At 59.2% G+C, this 19,868-nt stretch overlaps 1 protein-coding gene across 1 annotated transcript in view; it reads left to right on the top strand.

Moving 5' to 3' along the window:
• The first annotated feature begins 2,319 nt into the window (after window positions 1-2,319).
• The window catches only part of BTBD19 (BTB domain containing 19), a 72,174-nt gene continuing 54,625 nt past the window's right edge, over window positions 2,320-19,868 (top strand). Inside the window, exons 1-3 of the mRNA XM_030573948.1 lie at window positions 2,320-2,554; window positions 2,882-3,104; window positions 15,817-16,045. Of these exons, the coding sequence (XP_030429808.1) occupies window positions 2,320-2,554; window positions 2,882-3,104; window positions 15,817-16,045 (687 nt within the window). The remainder of the gene's footprint in view (window positions 2,555-2,881; window positions 3,105-15,816; window positions 16,046-19,868) is intronic.

The raw sequence follows: 19,868 nt of genomic DNA, 5'->3' as shown, positions 1-19,868 counted from the left end.
AGCCGAGTAGATATTTTTAAATGGATAACTGCTCCCTGAAGTGTTTGCAACCCAACAGTGCACTCCCAGAACCCTGAGAACAGTGACCGGGATTTCATTCTCTTTTATTGGCCAAAAAAAGTGACATGCAGGGTGACCAAACAGCAGAACTAGAGAAAAGCTCAATGGGTTTCTAAAATTCTTTCCTCTTTGATAATCTGAAGTGTTGTTTGTGACCCAGGGAAGGACACGTGTTACCGAGGTGTGCTATCAAGCAGAGTGTGTCCCTTTAATTATTAGTTATAATTTGTATTCCCATAGCACATCGGCGCTCTTGTCACAGACCAGAACCCCACTGCACTAGGTGCTGTTCACACTAGCCCAGAACACAAGTGGTTCCTCTTGAATAGGGGCAGCCTCAGGCAGCATGTCTTACACTTCTCCACGTGGCCAAGGCGCCCATCACAGAGCCCATGAGCGGGCAAATCTAGGAACATGCGGCAGGAGCTCCTCCCCTGGCACAGTTCACTCAGTCCAGCGTTCTAAGTTGCAGAACAGAAGAATACACCATCCAGCCCACTGTCCTGCCTTCAACACGGGTCAGAGCTGGATGGTTTGAAGGAAGACAGGGCCGCCTCTCATGCCATGATTCACCTCACTGTGAGATTTCCTCCTGTCCCCTCACTGGCGATTATCTTCTGCCCTGAAGCATGAAGTTTGATCACCCTCATGCTTCCAGCCTAGCTTGTATTGGTGATGATTTGTTCGTTTAATGCACTAAACCAGTGAGGAGAGGAGTGAATGGCCTTGTGGGCTCACTCTCATCTCACGTAATTATAGGGGTCTGCTCACCGTAGCTGCCAGAAGGCTCAAGGTGGACTCTGCTCTTGCCTGCGGTGGGTCACTGAATTCAGACCTGAACCAAAGACTGGAGATGAGGGAGAGAGGGGAAAGGAACAAATCCAAATTTCAGGCAATCTGGATTCCTACAGACACCCCAAAGGGGGTACCCCCCATAATCATGTCTTTGTTTCTCACTAGGGTGGCAGCAAGTTTCAAGGGTAAGATGAATGGGGCGGGTCACACCACTTGGAGTGACTGTTTCAGGCTGTCTGCAGACTCAGGCAGGTGTCAGTTACAGTCAGGTCACATGTCAAATATTTCTTTGCAGCCATGAGGGTGGGGAACAATTTTTTTTCTAGTGAATGCTGAGATTCTTATCTGAACACGAGGCACCAGGAGTTGGCACGAGCCTGAAGTGCTTTCGCCTTCCTCCAGCCCTGCTTTGGTGTGGACAGACTTCTGTGAACAGGAGAGTTCTGCACCAGGACCGGTCTGATCTCTTCCCTCCACATGTTCAACAGACCAGCCCTCTGCACCTAAGGGTCACAGCCCAGGCACCGCTCGTTCCTGAGGGCACAGGTCTGAGGGCAGGTGGCAGGTTCACAGCTCATTGAGGCCCCAGCCAGCTCCTTCCAGCCATTCCCACTAACCATCAGTGTTGGCACTGCGTCACCTGGGTCTGTTGTGTCCCCTGCAAAGGAGCGTTGCACCCGGGAGCCACAGGTGTGCTAGTGGCAATCCAGGGCCTCTGCCAGGGTGCCGGGCATTTGCTGAAAGGGAGGGGGGAACAGGTGTGCTCCTGGTGGGATGCCACATGGGAAGGCTGGCGAGGACGAGGGGTGGCTGCAATGCTCCTTTGCCACGTTAGCCCCCACCGGGACTCACTGCTGACACGCCGAAGCAGCATCAGGAGACAGGGAGCTGCATTGCTACAGGGCGTGGCCCCAGCCCTTGGAGTGGTGTGAGGAAGCGCCCAGCAGCGTGGTCCCGGTTCCAGGGTCGGGTGTGCGTGAACATGGGCTTGGGTGCAGGATGGCAGCTGGGGTGCCTTTCGCATTAGCAGTACCTGCAGCGACTCAAGGCCGGTCGTCGCAAGGCTGCCTTCTCTACCACATGGCCCTGGCTCCTTACAGCTCACTCCCCAGATGGCACAAAAAGATCCTTCGTCCAAGCAGCTGCGCCCTCGCTCTCCCTCCATCATCCGGCCGCAAGGGGACTGGCAAAGCTCAGTGGCTGCCTCAGTTCCAGCTTCTCGGGGACAAAACCCAGGCAGGGGAGGCTGGAGACAGAGCTTTAGTGTTAAGCGCTGGCCCCTCTGCTGTAGCACTGCGGGCTATTGCTAGCCAAGAGGGGCACAGGCCTGGCGTATGTAGACTTCCTCTGGGCTTTCAAGGACTCCCAGGAAAACACCCCACCACTTCCTGAAGCACCGGGATCTCCCCTGGAGGCCTGGCCCCGCTCCAAGCACTGGCCCAGACAATGCCACAGTGAAGGTGCATGCCCACGCGCCCAGGCATGCTGTCTGTGACCCTGGCTGTGACTTTGCCCTACTTTTGGGAGCTAAGAGCCTGCAGGGCCCCTGGAAGTGCCAGCAGATATCCAGCCGGCCTGAACGATGGGTGGGGCTCCATAGCTTCACCCCAGGAGCTGGCCGCGGACCAGCCCTTCAGTTCCAAGGCTGAGCAGCTGCTGAGCTCAGAGACCGTGGCTGGCTCTGGCAAGATGCTGGGGGGTGTGATTTTCCAGCTGTTTTCCCGTCGCCCTCCAGTTGGCCCCAGCCGCGTCATTATAGGCCCCTGCAGAACGCCTGTCTTGCCGCTTCCACTCCCCTCTGCTTTGCTGCCTTTCCTCGGCTTGGACCCCGGGCCATCTGGCTGCCTCGCTCTAGACTCTGACCCTGCTCCTCTTGGTTCAGGCTCACGGGTTTCCCACACACCCCGTCGGCAGCCGCTGGATTTTTGGAGCTGGGCAGCTGCCGGTTTCCTTAGTGATGAGCTCTGTTGCTTGCAGCAGGGGCCTCCTCCCCGTCTCTGGCCTTGCTCCCTCCCGTTCCTGCCAGCTCTCGGCAAGGCGCTGAGCGAGATAGTGACCCGCAGGCCGGGGCAGCCCTGGCTGAGACTGAACTTGGCTGGCTCTTTCTGCCACACGCTCAGCCCAGCTCCCTCCTGCCCGCCTCGGTCGCCACCCCAGGCCATGGCCTGCGCCAGCTCAGCCGTCGTGGAGGGGGACGCGGCTGCCTTCGCCGCAGCCATCAGGAGCCTCATCAACAACCCGCAGTTCAGGTGAGCTGGGCCGGGGGAGCGGCTGGGCTAGGCCGGGGATATGCCTGGGCACAGAGGCTACGGCTGCTACTGAGGGTGGGCACTTACCTGTCCCAGAAATCTCACCTATGGAAACTCAGCCACCCTCCCTCTGCGCCCACTGCCAGAGTGTGTGCGAGCACAGCCCTCTGCCCAGCATCATTCCTGAGGGCCTCTGTGCTTCCTGTCCTAAACCTTTGTGCAGCGTTGCTGTGGGCTGTGAAGTGGTTGCCATGTCTCATCCCAGAGATGGCTGCATTCCTGGGCTTTACAAAGTGCTCTGTGTGGCGTGGTTGAGAATTTCAGAGCAGCCTAGAAGGTTTAGACACGTATCTAAACATGTGTTGAGGTCCCCTAGGCTGCTTTGAAAATCTCCACCTCTGTCCATGTATGTTTGCAAAGCTTGCTGGGCTCCGTCAGAATGAATGGTGCTCTGTGAATGCCACACAGAAGGTGTTTGACTTGGTTACCACGCAGTGTCTGAGGACCCTCAGCTTTATGCTTAAAACAAGCGTGATCATCTGTAACCTCCTAGCACTCTCACGAATAGCTGGCCCTGCCGCTGCCGACAGCAAGCCCGCGGGATAGGGTAGCTGTAGTTAAATTGGACCCCACACTAAGAATATTATGCAAACTTTTGTAATTTCAATTCACTTCCTGCGAACCATTTGACAAGCCCGTGTGCGGAACTGGCTGGCACTGAGGGCTGATTTCGCCAACCTAGGGACAACCCTGCGCTCTGATGCAAGCAAGTCACCCACTGAAATCCATTCGAGGGGGAGGGAATGGGGCCGTGGGTGGGGGGTCTGTTAGCTGAGCCATCGACAGTTCTTTATTCTGGGAGAAGTCTGCAGGGCCCATCTGAGCACTGAAACCGAGGGGAGGGTGGAAGTCCTTGTGGCAGACAATGCAGGATCTGATACGGAACTCATAAATGCACCAGACCCCAGACTTCCACCCTCTGGCCCCCTTCCACAGTCTTGGAGCCGCTTCGCCCAGTCTGAAGCGTCACGCTGTTCTCCTTGGATCTGAGAGCTGATACCATCACCTCCATTTTGTTGGCGAGACCGTCATCCGGATGAGCTGAGCTGTTGCCTGAAGAGGAGACATCCCCTGGAAAATCCGCCAGCGGCGTTGCTCCTGGCCGGAGAGCAGGCTGGAATGCAGCTACTGGCCTCGCCCTGCCAGCTCAGTGTGTGCTCACCACTGACTGGTTAGGGCACTTGCTGTCTGCTAGCCATGCTGGGGAGAGTTCACAGAGGAACCAGGAGCCTGGGATGGCCACTGAGAGAACCCGGCATGAGGAAGGTGTGCGCTGCCACTGCTCTTTTTGTTCCCTTCCTGTGAAATGGAAACCGCCTGCTTGACAAGGGGGCTGAGGCTGTGGCTGGCTGGTGAGCGTGGGAAGCCAGTCACATGCCCACGGCTGTTTCTTTTGAGGAACTTAATGTCTCATGAACTCCAGCCACATTGCCTTGACTCAGGCCTAGTCTACACTAGACAGTTAGATCAGTTGGGGGAGGATGAAAAATTTACACCCCTGAGCAGCGCCATTAAGCCGATCTAAGTCCCCGTGTAGACAGCGCTACATCCTTCTGTTGACCTAGCTACTGCCTCTCGGCGAGGTGAGGGACCTCTGCTGGCGGGAGGGGCCAGGACAAGCTGTGATGAACTGGGAACTTTCTTCATGTTTTGTATGAGTACTGTGTGTCCCTCAGTTTCCCCAATGTGTTGCATAAATATCTAGCTGGTGGGACAGAGGTGCATGATCATTGCAGAACCCCTAGGCCATGTCTACATCTAAAATTTTGCAGCGCTGGTTGTTACAGCTGTATTAGTACAGCTGTATAGGGCCAGCGCTGCAGAGTGGCCACACTTACAGCAACCAGCGCTGCAAGTGGTGTTAGATGTGGCCACACTGCAGCGCTGTTGGGCGGCTTCAAGGGGGGTTCGGGGAACGCGAGAGCAAACCGGGAAAGGAGACCAGCTTCGCCGCGGTTTGCTCTCGCGTTCCCCGAACCACCCTGCAAACCGCAGGGAAGGAGACCTGCTTGCTCGGGGGTTCGGGGAACGCGAGAGCAAACCGGGAAAGGAGACCAGCTTCGCCGCGGTTTGCTCTCGCGTTCCCCGAACCACCCTGCAAACCGCAGGGAAGGAGACCTGCTTGCTCGGGGGTTCGGGGAATGAGAGAGCAAACCGGGAAAGGAGACCAGCTTCGCCGCGGTTTGCTCTCGCGTTCCCCGAACCACCCTGCAAACCGTAGGGAAGGAGACCTGCTTGTTCGGGGAACGCGAGAGCAAACCGGGAAAGGAGACCAGCTTCGCCGCGGTTTGCTCTCGCGTTCCCGGAACCACCCAGCAAACCTCAGGGAAGGAGACCTGCTTGCTTGGGGTTCGGGGAACGCGAGAGCAAGCTGGGGAAGGAGACCAGTTTGATTACCAGAGGCTTCCTCAGGTATGCTGGGATACCTGCTTATTCCACGGAGGTCAAGAAAAGCACTGGTAAGTGTCTATACTTGATTACCAGCGCTGGATCACCAGCGCTGGATCCTCTACACCCGAGACAAAACGGGAGTACGGCCAGCGCTGCAAACAGGGAGTTGCAGCGCTGGTGGTGCCCTGCAGATGTGTACACCTCCTAAGTTGCAGCGCTGTAACTCCCTCTCCAGCGCTGCAACTTTCTGATGTAGACAAGCCCCTAGTGGGTAGCTGCCAGCACCCAGACAATGGCCGGACACTCTGTATCCTGGCAACTGATGGCCGGGGCCCATCCTCGGCAAGCAGCCAGCAGAAGGAGTAGGAGAACAAAGAAAGACATGGAGGCCAGGTGACCAGTTTGCCTGGGATAGAGACAAAGGATGGTGGAGGGGCAACTGGGCGTGACTAGGGTTGGGCTGCTGGAAGCGAGGCAGTCTCCTGGATTGGGACTCGGGGGGAGAGCCTAGGGCTATGGATCTCTCCCAAGATGGACTTTGCTGAACCTTCCTGATTCCTGTGACAGCAAGAACTGTTCTACGCTGTGTTCCAGACAACTGACACATCTTCTGTTTCACATGCTGGCCGACAGTCGCATCAGTCTGGGGTGCAGAGCCCTGTGGGGGCAGGGCCGCCCAGAGGATTCTGGGGGCCTGGGGCCATCGGCGGCAGGTGGTTCCGGTGGACCTCCCACAGGCATGCCTGCGGAGGGTCCGCTGGTCCCGTGGCTCCAGTGGAGCATCCGCAGCCATGCCTGCGGGAGGTCAACTGGAGCCGCGGGACTGGTAAGTGGCAGGGTGCCCCCCGTGTGGTGAAATTCTAGAGCCGGCCCTGTTTGGCGGCGGGGGGCCCTTCCGTTCTGGGACCTGCCGCCGAAGTGCCCCGAAGACCCGTGGCGGGGGCCCTCCACTGGCGAATTACCGCCGAAGCGGGACCTGCCACCGAAGTGCAGCCCGCTCTTCGGTGGCAATTTGGTGGAGGGGGGACCCCTGCCGCGGGTCTTCGGGACACTTCGGCGGCGGGTCCCAGAACGGAAGGGCCCCCCACCGCTGAATTAATGCTGAAGACCGGGTTGCACTTCAGTGGCAGGTCCCGCTTCGGCAGTAATTCGCTGGTGGGGGGTCCTTCCCCCCGGAGCAGAAGGACCCCCCTGCCGGCAAAGACCAGGAGCGGAAGAAACTCTGGGGCCTGGCCCCACAAGAGTTTTCCGGGCCCCCTAGAGCAAGTGAAGGCCCCCGCTCCAGGGGCCCCGAAAAACTCTCGTGGGGGCCCCTGCGGAGCCCGGGGCAAATTGCCCCTCTTGCCCCCCCCCCGGGCGGCCCTGTGTGGGGGTGTGACATAAGCCCCCATCACAGATAGGATCAGCCGTTCCAAAAGGGGATCTTCCCACTTCGGCCTTCAGCACCCTGGCTCACATGCCCTGGTGATGCCACGCTGACTAACCTGGCCGCCTGGAGTCTGGCCAGCCAGCCCCTTGTCTGCAGGCCTTGCCAGCCCCATACTGGGTCACTGCTCTGTGTGGGGTCCCTGGACCCCCCCTTCTGCTGTGGGGCAGAGGTCGAGCATCAGTGTCTGTACTAGACCCCGGAGGCCCTGCATGGAGCCAAACCCATAAATACAGTTGCCCCCACTCACCATTGGATAGCTCATGCCTCGTCTCAGCATCGGGCCTGAGTATGCCCGCCTCCCGGCCATTATCTATTTGTGAAGGGTCGCGGGTGCAGCCAGTGCTGCCCTCCCGCCCGCTGGGTCCTTCCTCCCAAGCCAGCTGGCTCTGGGGCCTGTAGCACACCAGAGCTGGGAGCTGGGCAACAGATCAGTGAGGCATCGGGGGCTTGGACAGTCCCAGCCTGGCGGTGTGATGCGGTAACCAGGGCGCACAAGGAGGGCACCTCATTCCCCAGGTGCAGTTAGCCGGAGAACCGCTCCGCCCCAGCGCCGCTGCAGCTGCTTTGTTCAGTAACTAGAATCCCGGTGACTTGCTCCGACCCGGGGAAATCTGCAGTTCTGGTGAAGGGTGACCAACAAATCAGGCAGGTTTTCAGCGCTCTAAAGCTGAGCAGGGAAGGACCTGTCACAAGGCCCAGCGGTGCCCTGGGCTGAGGACAGAGCTGGGCCAGCGGGGCAGGAGCGATGTGTACGGCATGCCCCACCCTCGGCTCCTCCCCGCACAGGACTGGCCTCGGACAAGCTAAGCAGCAGCCTTTGCTCCTGGTGGTTTCACCAATTCGTGCAGCAACACGTCACTGAAAGAAACCCAGGAGCAGCTGCTGTTCCGTGTGAGCCCTGGGTTTGTGCCGAAGGGCCTGACCCAAACCTTTCCATTGGGTTCGATCAGGCCCGACAGGGTGCGTGCGAAGTCCCCCCTTTCTTTGAGCCCTGCCTGCGAGCTTTGCCCAGCCTCGCTAGGGGACAGGCCCAGAGAGCCTCCCAACACCCCTAGCACAATTGGCCCATCATCATCAGCGGAGAAGCCCAGGAGCTGAAGGGGCCTCTGGGCGTGAGCAATCCGCTCCCTCTGGGCCCCCGGGCGGGGCAGCGCCACTAGCCCAGGCCCTGCCTGCTCTGGGGCTGGAGAAGAGCCTCTCTTTTCCAGAAGCAGAGTGGAGCCAGCGGTGGAGGAGGAAGCTGGAGCTGATGGAAGGAGGCGACGCTCAGGAGCTCCCTTTGTTGAGGCTGCCAAGGGAGAGCAGCTAGCAAGGCGTGCTGGGAAAAGCAACGCCCTCGCCTGTGCACCTAGCCCCAGAGCGCTGGCTCCAGTGCCTGACGCTGCTGCTCCTGGAGGCCGGGTGATGTGAGCAGAAGCAGGGTTTCCTCTCCAGCACCACGCAGGCTTCAGGCGGCTGCCGAAAGCTCAGCGCCAAACCTGCTGAGCGGGTGGAAAAATGTGGTTAACAGATTTTCTAGCACCTCATCAGCACTTTCATCTGTGGCCCAAGGGGCAGATTTCTAAACGCCCAGGCCTGAGCGCTCGCTTCCCCCGGCTCCTATTCCCACTCGGACCGGGAAGCTCAGGCCAAAATGCCGATGGCACGTAATGGAAGGAGGCAGCTGGAGCAGCCATCAGCCATGCAGGTGATGTGGGACTGTCGGGTCGGTGTCCTGGCTTGGTCCAACCCCAGTCATTACAAACTCAGCCGGCATTGTCCAGTGGCCCTATGTTCTCCACAGCCTGGCCTCAGCTGTTGTGCCATGTTGATGTGCGCTGTTAAACAGCTGCTGTGTTTCACCCCAGAGGTGGCTGCAGTTTTGAACTCCATGGTGTGAGGCTGGCTTGGAAAGCAGCTTGGGATGAAATGTAACAGGCAGTGATCCCTTCCCCTGCCTTTTGCTGTGTCCTGCAAGGCTCTGCCCTGAGCAGGGGCCGGGCGGTGCCCTTTTGATTCCCAGGGGTTCTCTGTGCTGTGAGGGTCACTTTGATGCTACAATGCGTGAGGGTCTCTCATGGGGGGAATGGGATGGCTCAGGCACTGGGATACAGAGCTTGGCCCGTGTTGGTCACTGCTCGGCCAGGCAAGAGCCCTCCGAAGGCTACTCTCCCCTTGCTAAGGATGGATTTACACAGTTCAGCCTAGATCCTCCAGGGTATTTAGGCTCCTAATGCTTGTTGATGTCTGGGCCTTCCCTGAGGCAGGCTCATGAAATACACCCTAGGGGCCCAGCTGGCTGCTGTCAGCCGCATTACCTTCTATGGCTGGGGTGCACGTGATAGAGGGCAGGACGGCACCGGTCGGCCCCGTGCATCGGGCACTTGAGAGACCTGGGCTTGATTTCCTGCTCTGCCACAGAGTCCCTGTGTGACCTTGGGAAAGTCCCTTAGTCTCTGTAGCTGAGCTCCCCAGCAGGATGATGGGGATTGTAATATTAAAGCTATGCTGAAAGTAGTGAGGTGCTCAGAGGTGCCGGGGCTGGATAAGGACACAGCTCAAGCCACTGGCTTGTCTCAGGTGGCCAAAGTTCCTCGGAGGACTGGGTTCCAACGTTCTGAACACCAGACCCGGGGGTCCCATTTCAATGAGTCAGGCGGCTTTTCCCAGCTGCTTGGGGCAGCCTCTGGCTCCCACTGCCCACCAGCAGACCCAGGGCTGGCTCTGGGAAAGGAACAGGCTGGGTCGAGTGAGACCGGTCCAGGATTTGCAGTCTGCAGCGGGAGATAGGGACCACACTGCAGTGGCCTTTGCTGGGAGAGCCCAGGCCACTTGGGCTGGAGCTGCCAGAGAGCATTTGAGGGGGAGGGGTGGACGAGCCCCATTCCTGGGCTCATTTAGACCTGGACTGGGTGACGCAATGGGGAGAAATCCCAGTCTCGTCGAGGAATGCAGCACGCGCTGCCCCTTAGTGCTAACAGGGTGGTTTATTGTCTGAGCATCATCTCTGCATTCCCAGGGCTCTGGCCTGGATCCCACAGGGTTGACTCAGCCTTCCAGCCCCCCTGCCACTCACTCCCTGTGGCATTTTGGCTGAGTCCTTGAAGCCAAGGTCCTGTCTGCTCTCCATGGGTATTAAAGAGCCCACACTTCAGCAGAGGGTAGCTTTGCCTTGCTGCTCTTGTCCACAACGCCCGCTCACCACCCTTCCGCTGGTGCTGCGTGATGTGTGCTGGTGGTTGATGTCTTCCACACCAGAGGCGGCTGCATTTTGTTATGGGTGTATCGATCCCGAAGTGCTTTGAGATGGTGAGTGCTCGGGGAATGGCAGGTGTGCTTGTGATGCGCTGGCAGAGAGAGGGCCCCAGCGCTAGCGCTTGGAGATGGCAAACGTCACTAAACACAGAACAGGACCAATGTCCCTTAAAGGGCTCAACCCAAAAGCCAGGTCAGTAGCCTCACCAACCCCTTCAGGCCACAGCCTACACAGGCAGCCTAGCACCATGTCCCGGTGCCCAGCGCGCTTGTGCTGGGTCCGCCTGGTGCTTGGGAGATGTGGGTTCTGGGCTTGGCTTTGCCACAAACTAGGCCCAGACTTTACGCCTCTCACTTCCATGTAAATCCTTGGTCTCCTTGAGGAGCTGCCCCTCTTCCTTCCCTGCAAAATGGGGCCCATCAAACCCTGCCTTAGCTCACAGAGCTGCTGGGTGGATTGGCCCGTTGCCTGGGTGTGAGACGCCCAGATGCCATGGTCAGGTGGGCACAGGTGGTAGAATTGGCTCCTCCTGTGCGTTGAGAGCAGCGGCAGCCCCCAACCAGGCCGGCCCCACTGTGCCACCAGGCGGGCGTTGGCAGCAGCACCCACCTGCTGGCGTCCTGGGAGAATGGGAGGTTGGAGGCGTTTACCCGCGGTGGAATTATTTGTCAGCATTTCTGGTTCTAGCCCAGCTGCCTGACTCAAGGGTCATGAGTCAAAGGAGGTGAAAAGCAGATTTGTGATTCTCAGCAGCCGGACTTTCCATTCCCTGCTGCACGGAGTGAAAACCCCTCCGTGCAGGCGAGGGGCCCACGGCACTTTCCTTTTCAGTTCTGACTCCACACTGGTGTGGGGCCCGTAGTTTTATGAATCTTCCAGAGGAAGTGGTTTACCTGCCCTACATGGAGTTTTGAACCAAACAAACAAACAATAGCAGCCATGCAAACAATGAGAATCCTCAGCACTTCCCGAACCGCTGGGGGGTAGGCAAGGGGAATCTCCATTAGCTGCTAGCAGTACAGAGCCCATGACACTTGGTTGGGCAGTTGAGTCCAGCCAGTAGAAGGCACTGTGTGTGTGTATGCAAGGACATACCCACCCCAGTGGGATGTAACCCCAACCCCATGGTGTGTCTGGTGTTTTGTGGGGGGGGAGGCGAGATGGAAGGGTGAAGGCTGCACCTCCTGGAGTAGATTTGCTCAGGCATGTGCAGGGAGCCAGCACCCAGATGGCTGAGCCTGGCGGAGGGCGGGGTGCGGAGGAGGGATTACTGGGAAGGAGCAGGCATGAGGGACCACATGCTGGTCTCTTCTGCCTCCATTAGGCTCTGCATGGGAGGATGGGGGTCAGAGGTATTCTGATTGGACGATGGGGGGGTTAGGGGTACATTGCATGGTGGACAGGGATATTCTGCCTGGGGGATGGGGAGTCGGGATACTCTGCATAGGGGATTGGGGGTACTCTGCGTGGGGGAAGGGGGTACTCTGTATGAGAACAGGGGGTACTCTGTATGAGAGGAGAGGGTACTCTGTGTGGGGGAAGGGGGTACTCTGTATGAGAGCAGGGGGTACTCTGCGTGGGGGAAGGGGGTACTCTGTATGAGAGCGGGGGTACTCTGCATGGGGGAGGGGAGTCAGGACACTGCGTGGGGGAAGAGGGTACTCTGTATGAGAACAGGGGGTACTCTGTGTGGGGGAAGGGGGTACTCTGTATGAGAGCAGGGGGTACTCTGTATGGGGGAAAGGGGTACTCTGTATGAGAATGGGGTACTCTGTGTGGGGTAAGGAAGTACTCTGTATGAGAGCAGGGGGTACTCTGCGTGGGGGAAGGGGGTACTCTGTATGAGAGGAGGGGGTACTCTGCATGGGGGATGAAGGTCAGGACACTGCGTGGGGGAAGAGGGTACTCTGTATGAGAACAGGGGGTACTCTGTGTGGGGGAAGGGGGTACTCTGTATGAGAACAGGGGGTATTCTGCGTGGGGGAAGGGGGTACTCTGTATGAGAACAGGGGGTACTCTGTGTGGGGTAAGGGAGTACTCTGTATGAGAGCAGGGGGTACTCTGTATGGGGGAAAGGGGTACTCTGTATGAGAATGGGGTACTCTGTGTGGGGTAAGGAAGTACTCTGTATGAGAGCAGGGGGTACTCTGCGTGGGGGAAGGGGGTACTCTGTATGAGAGGAGGGGGTACTCTGCATGGGGGATGAAGGTCAGGACACTGCGTGGGGGAAGAGGGTACTCTGTATGAGAACAGGGGGTACTCTGTGTGGGGGAAGGGGGTACTCTGTATGAGAGCAGGGGGTACTCTGCGTGGGGGAAGGGGGTACTCTGTATGATAGTAGGGGGTACTCTGCATGGGGGATGGGAGTCAGGACACCGTGGGGGAAGAGGGTACTCTGTATGAGAACAGGGGGTACTCTGTGTGGGGTAAGGGAGTACTCTGTATGAGAGCAGGGGGTACTCTGTGTGGGGGAAGGGGGTACTCTGTATGAGAGTAGGGGGTACTCTGCACGGGGGATGGGAGTCAGGACACCCTGCATGGGGGAAGGGGGTACTCTGTATGAGAACAGGGTACTCTGCATGGGGGAAGGGGGTACTCTGTATTAGAGTAGGGGGTACTCTGCATGTGGGATGGGAGTCAAGACACCCTGCGTGGGGGAAGGGGGTACTCTGTATGAGAGTAGGGAGTACTCTGCATGGGGGATGGGAGTCAGGACACTGCGTGGGGGAAGAGGGTACTCTGTATGAGAACAGGGGGTACTCTGTTTGGGGGAAGGAGGTACTCTTTATGAGAGCAGGGGTACTCTGTGTGGGGGAAGGGGTACTCTGTATGAGAACAGGGGGTACTCTGTATGAGAGCAGGGGGTACTCTGTGTGGGGGAAGGAGGTACTCTGTATGAGAACAGGGGGTACTCTCTGTGGGGGAAGGGGTACTCTGTATGAGAACAGGGGGTACCCTGTATGAGAACAGGGGGTACTCTGTATGGGGAAGGGGGTACTCTGAATGAGAGGAGGGGGTACTCTGAATGGGGGAAGGGGGTACTCTGTATGAGAGTAGGGGGTACTCTGCATGGGGGATGGGAGTCAAGACACTGCGTGGGGGAAGAGGGTACTCTGTATGAGAACATGGGGTATTCTGCGTGGGGGAAGGGGGTACTCTGTATGAGAGCAGGGGGTACTCTGCGTGGGGGAAGGGGGTACTCTGTATGAGAACAGGGGGTACTCTGCGTGGGGGAAGGGGGTACTCTGTATGAGAGCAGGGGGTACTCTGTATGGGGGAAAGGGGTACTCTGTATGAGACCAGGGGGTACTCTGTGTGGGGGAAGGGGGTACTCTGTATGAGAACAGGGGGTACTCTGTGTGGGGGAAGGGGGTACTCTGTATGAGAGCAGGGGTACTCTGTATGAGAGTAGGGGGTACTCTGCATGGGGGATGGGAGTCAAGACACTGCTTGGGGGAAGAGGGTACTCTGTATGAGAACAGGGGGTACTCTGTGTGGGGGAAGGGGGTACTCTGTATGAGAGCAGGGGGTACTCTGTATGAGAGTAGGGGGTACTCTGCATGGGGGATGGGAGTCAGGACACTGCGTAGGGGAAGAGGGTACTCTGTATGAGAACAGGGGGTACTCTGCGTGGGGGAAGGGGGTACTCTGTATGAGAGCAGGGGGTACTCTGTATGGGGGAAAGGGGTACTCTGTATGAGAGCAGGGGGTACTCTGTGTGGGGGAAGGGGGTACTCTGTATGAGAACAGGGGGTATTCTGTGTGGGGGAAGGGGTACTCTGTATGAGAGCAGGGGGTACTCTGAATGGGGGATGTGTTACCTGCACTCTTTAGGGCACCCCACCTTTTCCCAATTCGTGGGGCTCCAAGCGAAAAGCACTTCCCCTTTCCGAATACATAGGGCTCTGGTGTTTGCTCCTTCTGCAGGTGTGCAGGACCTTTTACCAAGGAAAGAGCCTTCCGCAGTGATATCCTGCCCCTCTCGTTGCTAGCAGTCGCCACGCAGAACGCCCAGTGCCACGCTCCCCAGCCCAGATCCCGCAGGTGGACTTTCCATCGGCCAGGCAGGGCTGGTCTCGTCTGGGCCCTACTTGCTGCACGTCACGGTGCAGAGGAGTCTGAACAGCTCTGGGCTGAGGCTGAGTCTTGAGAGTGAGTTCTTCTGCCAGCTCTTCTGCTCTTCCCAGCTGGTCTCCTTCTTGGACCCCCATTGATATAGTGAAACTTGACTGCTGCTTAGCTAGACCGTAACCAGTCATTATACTGAACTGGACCTGACCAGTCCTAACCTGTTGTAATATAGCTCTCTGACCCTTTGTAGCCCACTCCCCTCACTAACTGACCCCTGGCACAATGAATTGTACAGCAGACAAACAATTAAAGACCCAGGCAGACACCATACAGGTAACCAACAGGGAAGTGGGGACCACAATGAAGGGAGGGAGGATTTCACACTCACAGCTATTGAGAAGTGAGCTCTTGCCAGGCAGGATGCTGTCAAACTAAGTTTTATTTAACCATCTTAAGATCTGTTTCTTCATCTGGTGATAGTGGGGGCCATTGGGACGAGGTCTCCTTCGTAACAGCCGGATCGGACATTGTTTTAATGTCAGTTAGATGGAATGTGGGGCTGTGACTTCCTGCTTCTCAGCTAATGGCTGCTGCTTGGCTGCAGACCAAGGCCTTATCTTTACAGTTGAGGATGGGGGGTACTCTGCATGGGGGGCAAGGTACTCTTCATGGGGATGGGGGTTTAGTGGGTGTGTTGCAAGGGGAGTGGCGGTAGAGGTACTCTGTATGGGGGATGGGGATAGTCTGCATGGGGATGGGGTCAGGGGTACTCTGTATGGGGGATGGGGATTAGGGGTACTCTGTATGGGGAGTCAGGGGTACTCTGTATGTGGGAGCAGGGGTACTCTGTATGGGGGTCAGGGGATGGGGGTCAAGGTTACTCTGTATGGGGGTTGGGGGTACTCTGTATGGAGGTTGGGGGATGGGGGTCAGGGTTACCCTGTATTGTGGTTGGGGGTACTCTGTATAGGGGTTGGGGGATGGGAGTCAGGGATACTCTGTATGGGGGTCGGAGGTACTCTGTATGGGGGGCAGAGGTACTCTGTATGGGGGATGGGGGTCAGGGTTACTCTGTATGTGGGGGCAGGGGTACTCTGTATGGGGGTTGGGAGTACTCTGTATGGGGGATGGGGGTCAGGCGTACTCTGCATGGGGGTCGGGGATACTCTGTATGGGGGATGGGGGTCAGGGTTACTCTGTATGTGGGGGCAGGGGTACTCTGTATGGGGGTTGGGAGTACTCTGTATGGGGGACGGGGGTCAGGGGTACTCTACATGGGGGTCGGGGATACTCTGTACGGGGGATGGGGGTCAGGGTTACTCTGTATGTGGGGGCAGGGGTACTCTGTATGGGGGTTGGGGGATGGGGGTCAGGGGTAATCTGCATGGGGAGTGGCGGTAGAGGTACTCGGTATGGGGTACTCTGTATGGGGGTCGGGGTACTCTGCATGGGGCACTCAGGCAGCAGCCGCCCTGTTGCAATCCCCACTCCTCATGGCGTGGCTTGGCCTATCTCCGTCTCCACAGCGACGTGACGTTCGTGGTGGGCAGAGAGAGGCAGGAGGTGTTCGCCCATCGCTGCATCCTCGCCTGCCGCTGCCAGGCCTTCCAGGGGATGCTCAGCCAGCCCCAGACGGGTGCCCAGGAGCCGTGCCCCCCCCAGACCCCATTGGTCCTCAGCCACGTGCAGCCCGAGGTCTTCTTGGCCGTCCTCGAGTTCCTATACACCAACAGTGTGACCCTCAACAGCCTCACCGTGAGTGCCGCATGCTGCCCCGGGGCCGGGCGCCGTGGGAAGGGCAGAGGTGGGTCAGCCGCAATGACAAGGGACCCCAAACCGAGCTGCAGGGAGGGAATGGTGGGACAATACATGGGGATGGCGCATGTCTCATCCCCCTCTAGCAGCTGGGCCACAGAGAGGATTATAGCCTACTACTGCTGCCCCTGAAGGGATCTAGTCCTTTAGCTCAAGTGGTAGAGAGCTGTGCCACAAGTCGTGGGTTCAAACCCAGCCCATGCAGGGGAAGGTACGTGGGCTGTGGCTCAGAGTGTAGTTAGAATCTGTGGTGCCGGATCCAGACAGCGCCACTGCCTGATGGGAGCTATGGCTGCATCTGCCCCGCTCAGCTCCCCCAGCCTTGCCGGGGAGAGGGAGGAGTCCCTGGCCCAGGCACGGTTAGCTGGGGCAGGGCCGGCTTTAGGAAGCGTGGGGCCCAATTCGAATATTTTCGGTGGGGCTCTGGCAGGGATGACTAAAAAAAAAAAAAAGTGTAAACAAAAAAAGCCTTTTATTTCTTCCATGTATTATTTACTTTCCATAACTATATAAATAATACAATTATATATTATGTACATTGCATCATATATGCTGTTGATTGGCTATTAATGACTGTCGTTTCACATGTGTGGGTCCCCGCCACTCCCTGGGGGCGTGCACGTGTGTGGGTCCCAGCTGCTCCCTGCCCCCCTCATTGAAGCAAGTGTGCAGGTTACTGCCCTGGGAACTGCAGGGCAGCAGTGGACATGGGGCTGGTTGGAGGCAGGGCAGGGGCTGACTGGAGGTAGGGTCTGGCTGCAGGCAGGGCAAGGGGTGCGGGGCTGGCTGGAGACAGGGGGGTGTGGGGTGGGCTGGCTTCAGGCAGGGCCACAGGGGGATGCAGCAGGGGTTGAGAGGGCTGGAGACAGAGGAGTGCGGAACTGGCTGGCTTCAGGCAGGGGGGTGCAGCAGGGATTGGCTGGAGACAGGGCAGGGGGTGCGGGGCTGAGTGTGGGCAGGGCGGGCAGGGTGTGCAGGGCTGGTGCGGGCAGGGCTGTGTGTGGGGCTGGCTGGCTTTGAGCAGGGCCACAGAGGTGTATGGCAGGGGTTGGCTGGAGACAGGGCAGGGGGTTTGGCAGGGGCTGGCTGGAGACAGGACAGGGGGTTTGGCAGGGGCTGGCTGGAGACAGGACAGGGGGGTTGGCAGGGGCTGGCTGTGGGCACGGGTTGCAGAGCTGGCTGCAGGCAGGGGGGCAGGGCTGGTGCAGGCAGGGCAGGGGGTGCAGCAGAGGCAGCTGGAGCCCCCACCCTTTAAATAGCCCCCAAGGCTCCCACTATCCCAGGGCTCTGGGGCTTATTCAAAGGGCCTGGGGCTCCCCTGCTTCTACCCCCCCAGACCTTTTAAATAGCCACGGGAGCCCTGGAGAATACATGGGGGTGGAGGGGCTCTGGTGGCTATTTAAAGGACTGGGGTGGCAGAGGCAGCTGGAGCCCCGGCCCTTTAAATAGCCCCCGGAGCCCCGCTATCCCAGGGCTTTGGGGGCTATTTAAAGGGCCCAGAGCTCCAGCCGGGAGAGCAGGGCTGCAGGGTAGGTCTTGTGCTCCGGCTGGGGCTCGAGCTGGGGCCTTGGGGCGGCTTGCCCCGCTCTGGCCGGGGCTCCAGCCGGGGTTGCGGGGCTTGCCCCGCTCCGGCCGGGGCTCCGGCCGGGAAAGCGGGGTTGCAGCGCAGCTTGCCCCGCTCCGGCCAGGGCTGCAGCAGGGACCGCGGGGCTGCGGGGTTTGCCGCGCTCCGGCCGGGGCTCCAGCCGGGGTTGCAGAGCTTGCTGCGCTCCGGCCGGGGCTCCAGCTGGGGTTGCGGGGCTTGCCGCAATCCGGCCGGGGCTCCAGCAGGGACCGTGGGGCTGCGGGGCTTGCCGCACTCCGGCCGGGGCTCCAGCAGGGACCGCGGGGCTGCGGGGCTTGCCACGCTCCGGCCGGGGCTCCAGCAGGGACCATGGAGCTGCGGGGCTTGCCGTGCTCCGGCTGGGGCTCCAGCAGGGACCATGGGGCTGCGGGACTTGCCGCGCTCCGGCCGGGGCTCCAGCAGGGAGAGCCGGGCTGTGGGGCAGCCGCGCTCCCGCCGGCGCTTTGGTCAGGGGAGCAGGGCCATGGAAGACCCCGGAGCAGACCGCAGCTGGGGTAAGTAAAAAAAGTTTAAAAGGCGCTTAAGGCGCGGGGCCCGATTCCTAAAGCCGGCCCTGAGCTGGGGGCTGCAGGAAGAGGTCGGCAGGGGTGGAGTGCTGGGCTTGTCCCAGCCCCCGCTCTACCAGCTTTGTAATCCTCCATACCCCTCAGTACGGGGGCTGTGGCACCCACCGCGGGGCTAAGGGGAAAGGGGGGACAGCATTGGCGGCTGCTTGCTTCAGGCTATGTTTAGAGCAGTGTCCCTCGCGCCCCTCCCCCCCATGCAGCACCAGAACAGGGTGCGAATCACCCGGTTCAGAGAACTAAGATAAACTCAGCCCAAGGAAAAGGGAACTGCCCTCGGGAAAACCCTGCCAGCTGGGGGCATCCCAGCCATCGCCCTGCCCAGGGGCAGAGTCACCCGGGGAATTCAGCCCTTTCTCTCCCACGCTTTCCGCACCATGCTCCTTGCTCAGACACCCCCCCACCTCCTGGCCTCATGCACTGGCCTGCTGAGCCTTGGCTGGGGGCATCCGAGCCCCCCGGCAGCCGTGGAAAGGCCCAGGAGCGCAGGTCAGCCCCGGTGATCACCTTACGTTCCTGCAGTAAAATGTGCCGAGGCCGGATTTTAACCTCCCCGCCAGCCCCAAACTGAGCGCCCACAGTGAAGAGGAAGGGTCCCAGAACTCAGCGGGGAGTGTGGGCACAGCCAGGGCCTTTCCCTGGTCCCCGACGGCCCTGTAAGGTGGATCCTGGGCTATGTAGGAATCAGGAGGTCCCTGTCCCTTGACCCACTCCCGCGGCAGAGCATGAGGCAAGTCCAAAGCCAGCTGCGGGGAGGGGAAGTGCCCCTCAGTATTAACACCACTTGGCCATTCACACAGCCATTGCACGGCCATCCTCATGTCCCCCCACCCCTGGATCTAGGCAGCTGCAGGGCGGGCGGGGCAGCCTGGCAGCAGCCCCAGCAAAGCATCATGGTTCCCCCTCTGGCTGATGCCACAGCGGCGCTGGGGGAGTTTAGGAGAGTCCCCTCTTAGCCACAGGGCAGAGCTGGTGACCCAGGGGCTGGAGGTTGTTGCAGCCCAGAGCCGGATGTGACATCCCCCAGGTCCAAGCCAGACTAATGAGTAGCTGTGTTGCCCTCGAACCCGGGGTGCCCTTTACATGGCCGTGCTGCTGTCGCCTCCAGTGCTAGCCTGCTCACAGACTGCTGCCCACAGCCCCGGCGGGGTGCGAACTGCAGCTGGGGACACCCACACACCCTCGGTCTGGGAGTTCCCCCAGAAACAAACGTCCTGCACTGGCCAATGCCAACTCGCAAAGGTCAGTGAGCTCATCGAGGGACAAACGGCACAGAGTCCGTTCCCTCCGACAGACTTTCCCAAACCCTTCACACTGGATGAGATCAAACCAGCTGATTAACTCTGAAGAGGGAGATTTGACGTGGATGCACAGCACGAGGCATAACAGTCAGAAGTGGCTGCAAGAGCAATACCGATAAAACCCAGCTCACGCCTGACGCACCGACCCAGGTTCCATTCAAAGCAAGCTCTCTCGCCCCACCCCTCAGCAGCTTTCCAGCCCGGTCCCTGCCCCAGCCCAGCAGATGTCTGCACTGCCAGAGACAGAGCGAATGGCAGGGAAACTCGGGGGCATC

This window comes from Gopherus evgoodei, chromosome 8, assembly GCF_007399415.2.
Source record: "Gopherus evgoodei ecotype Sinaloan lineage chromosome 8, rGopEvg1_v1.p, whole genome shotgun sequence".
Classification (NCBI taxonomy): domain Eukaryota; kingdom Metazoa; phylum Chordata; order Testudines; family Testudinidae; genus Gopherus; species Gopherus evgoodei.
Note: the sequence above shows the minus strand (reverse complement) of the source record. Positions and strands in the feature narration are given on the sequence as shown.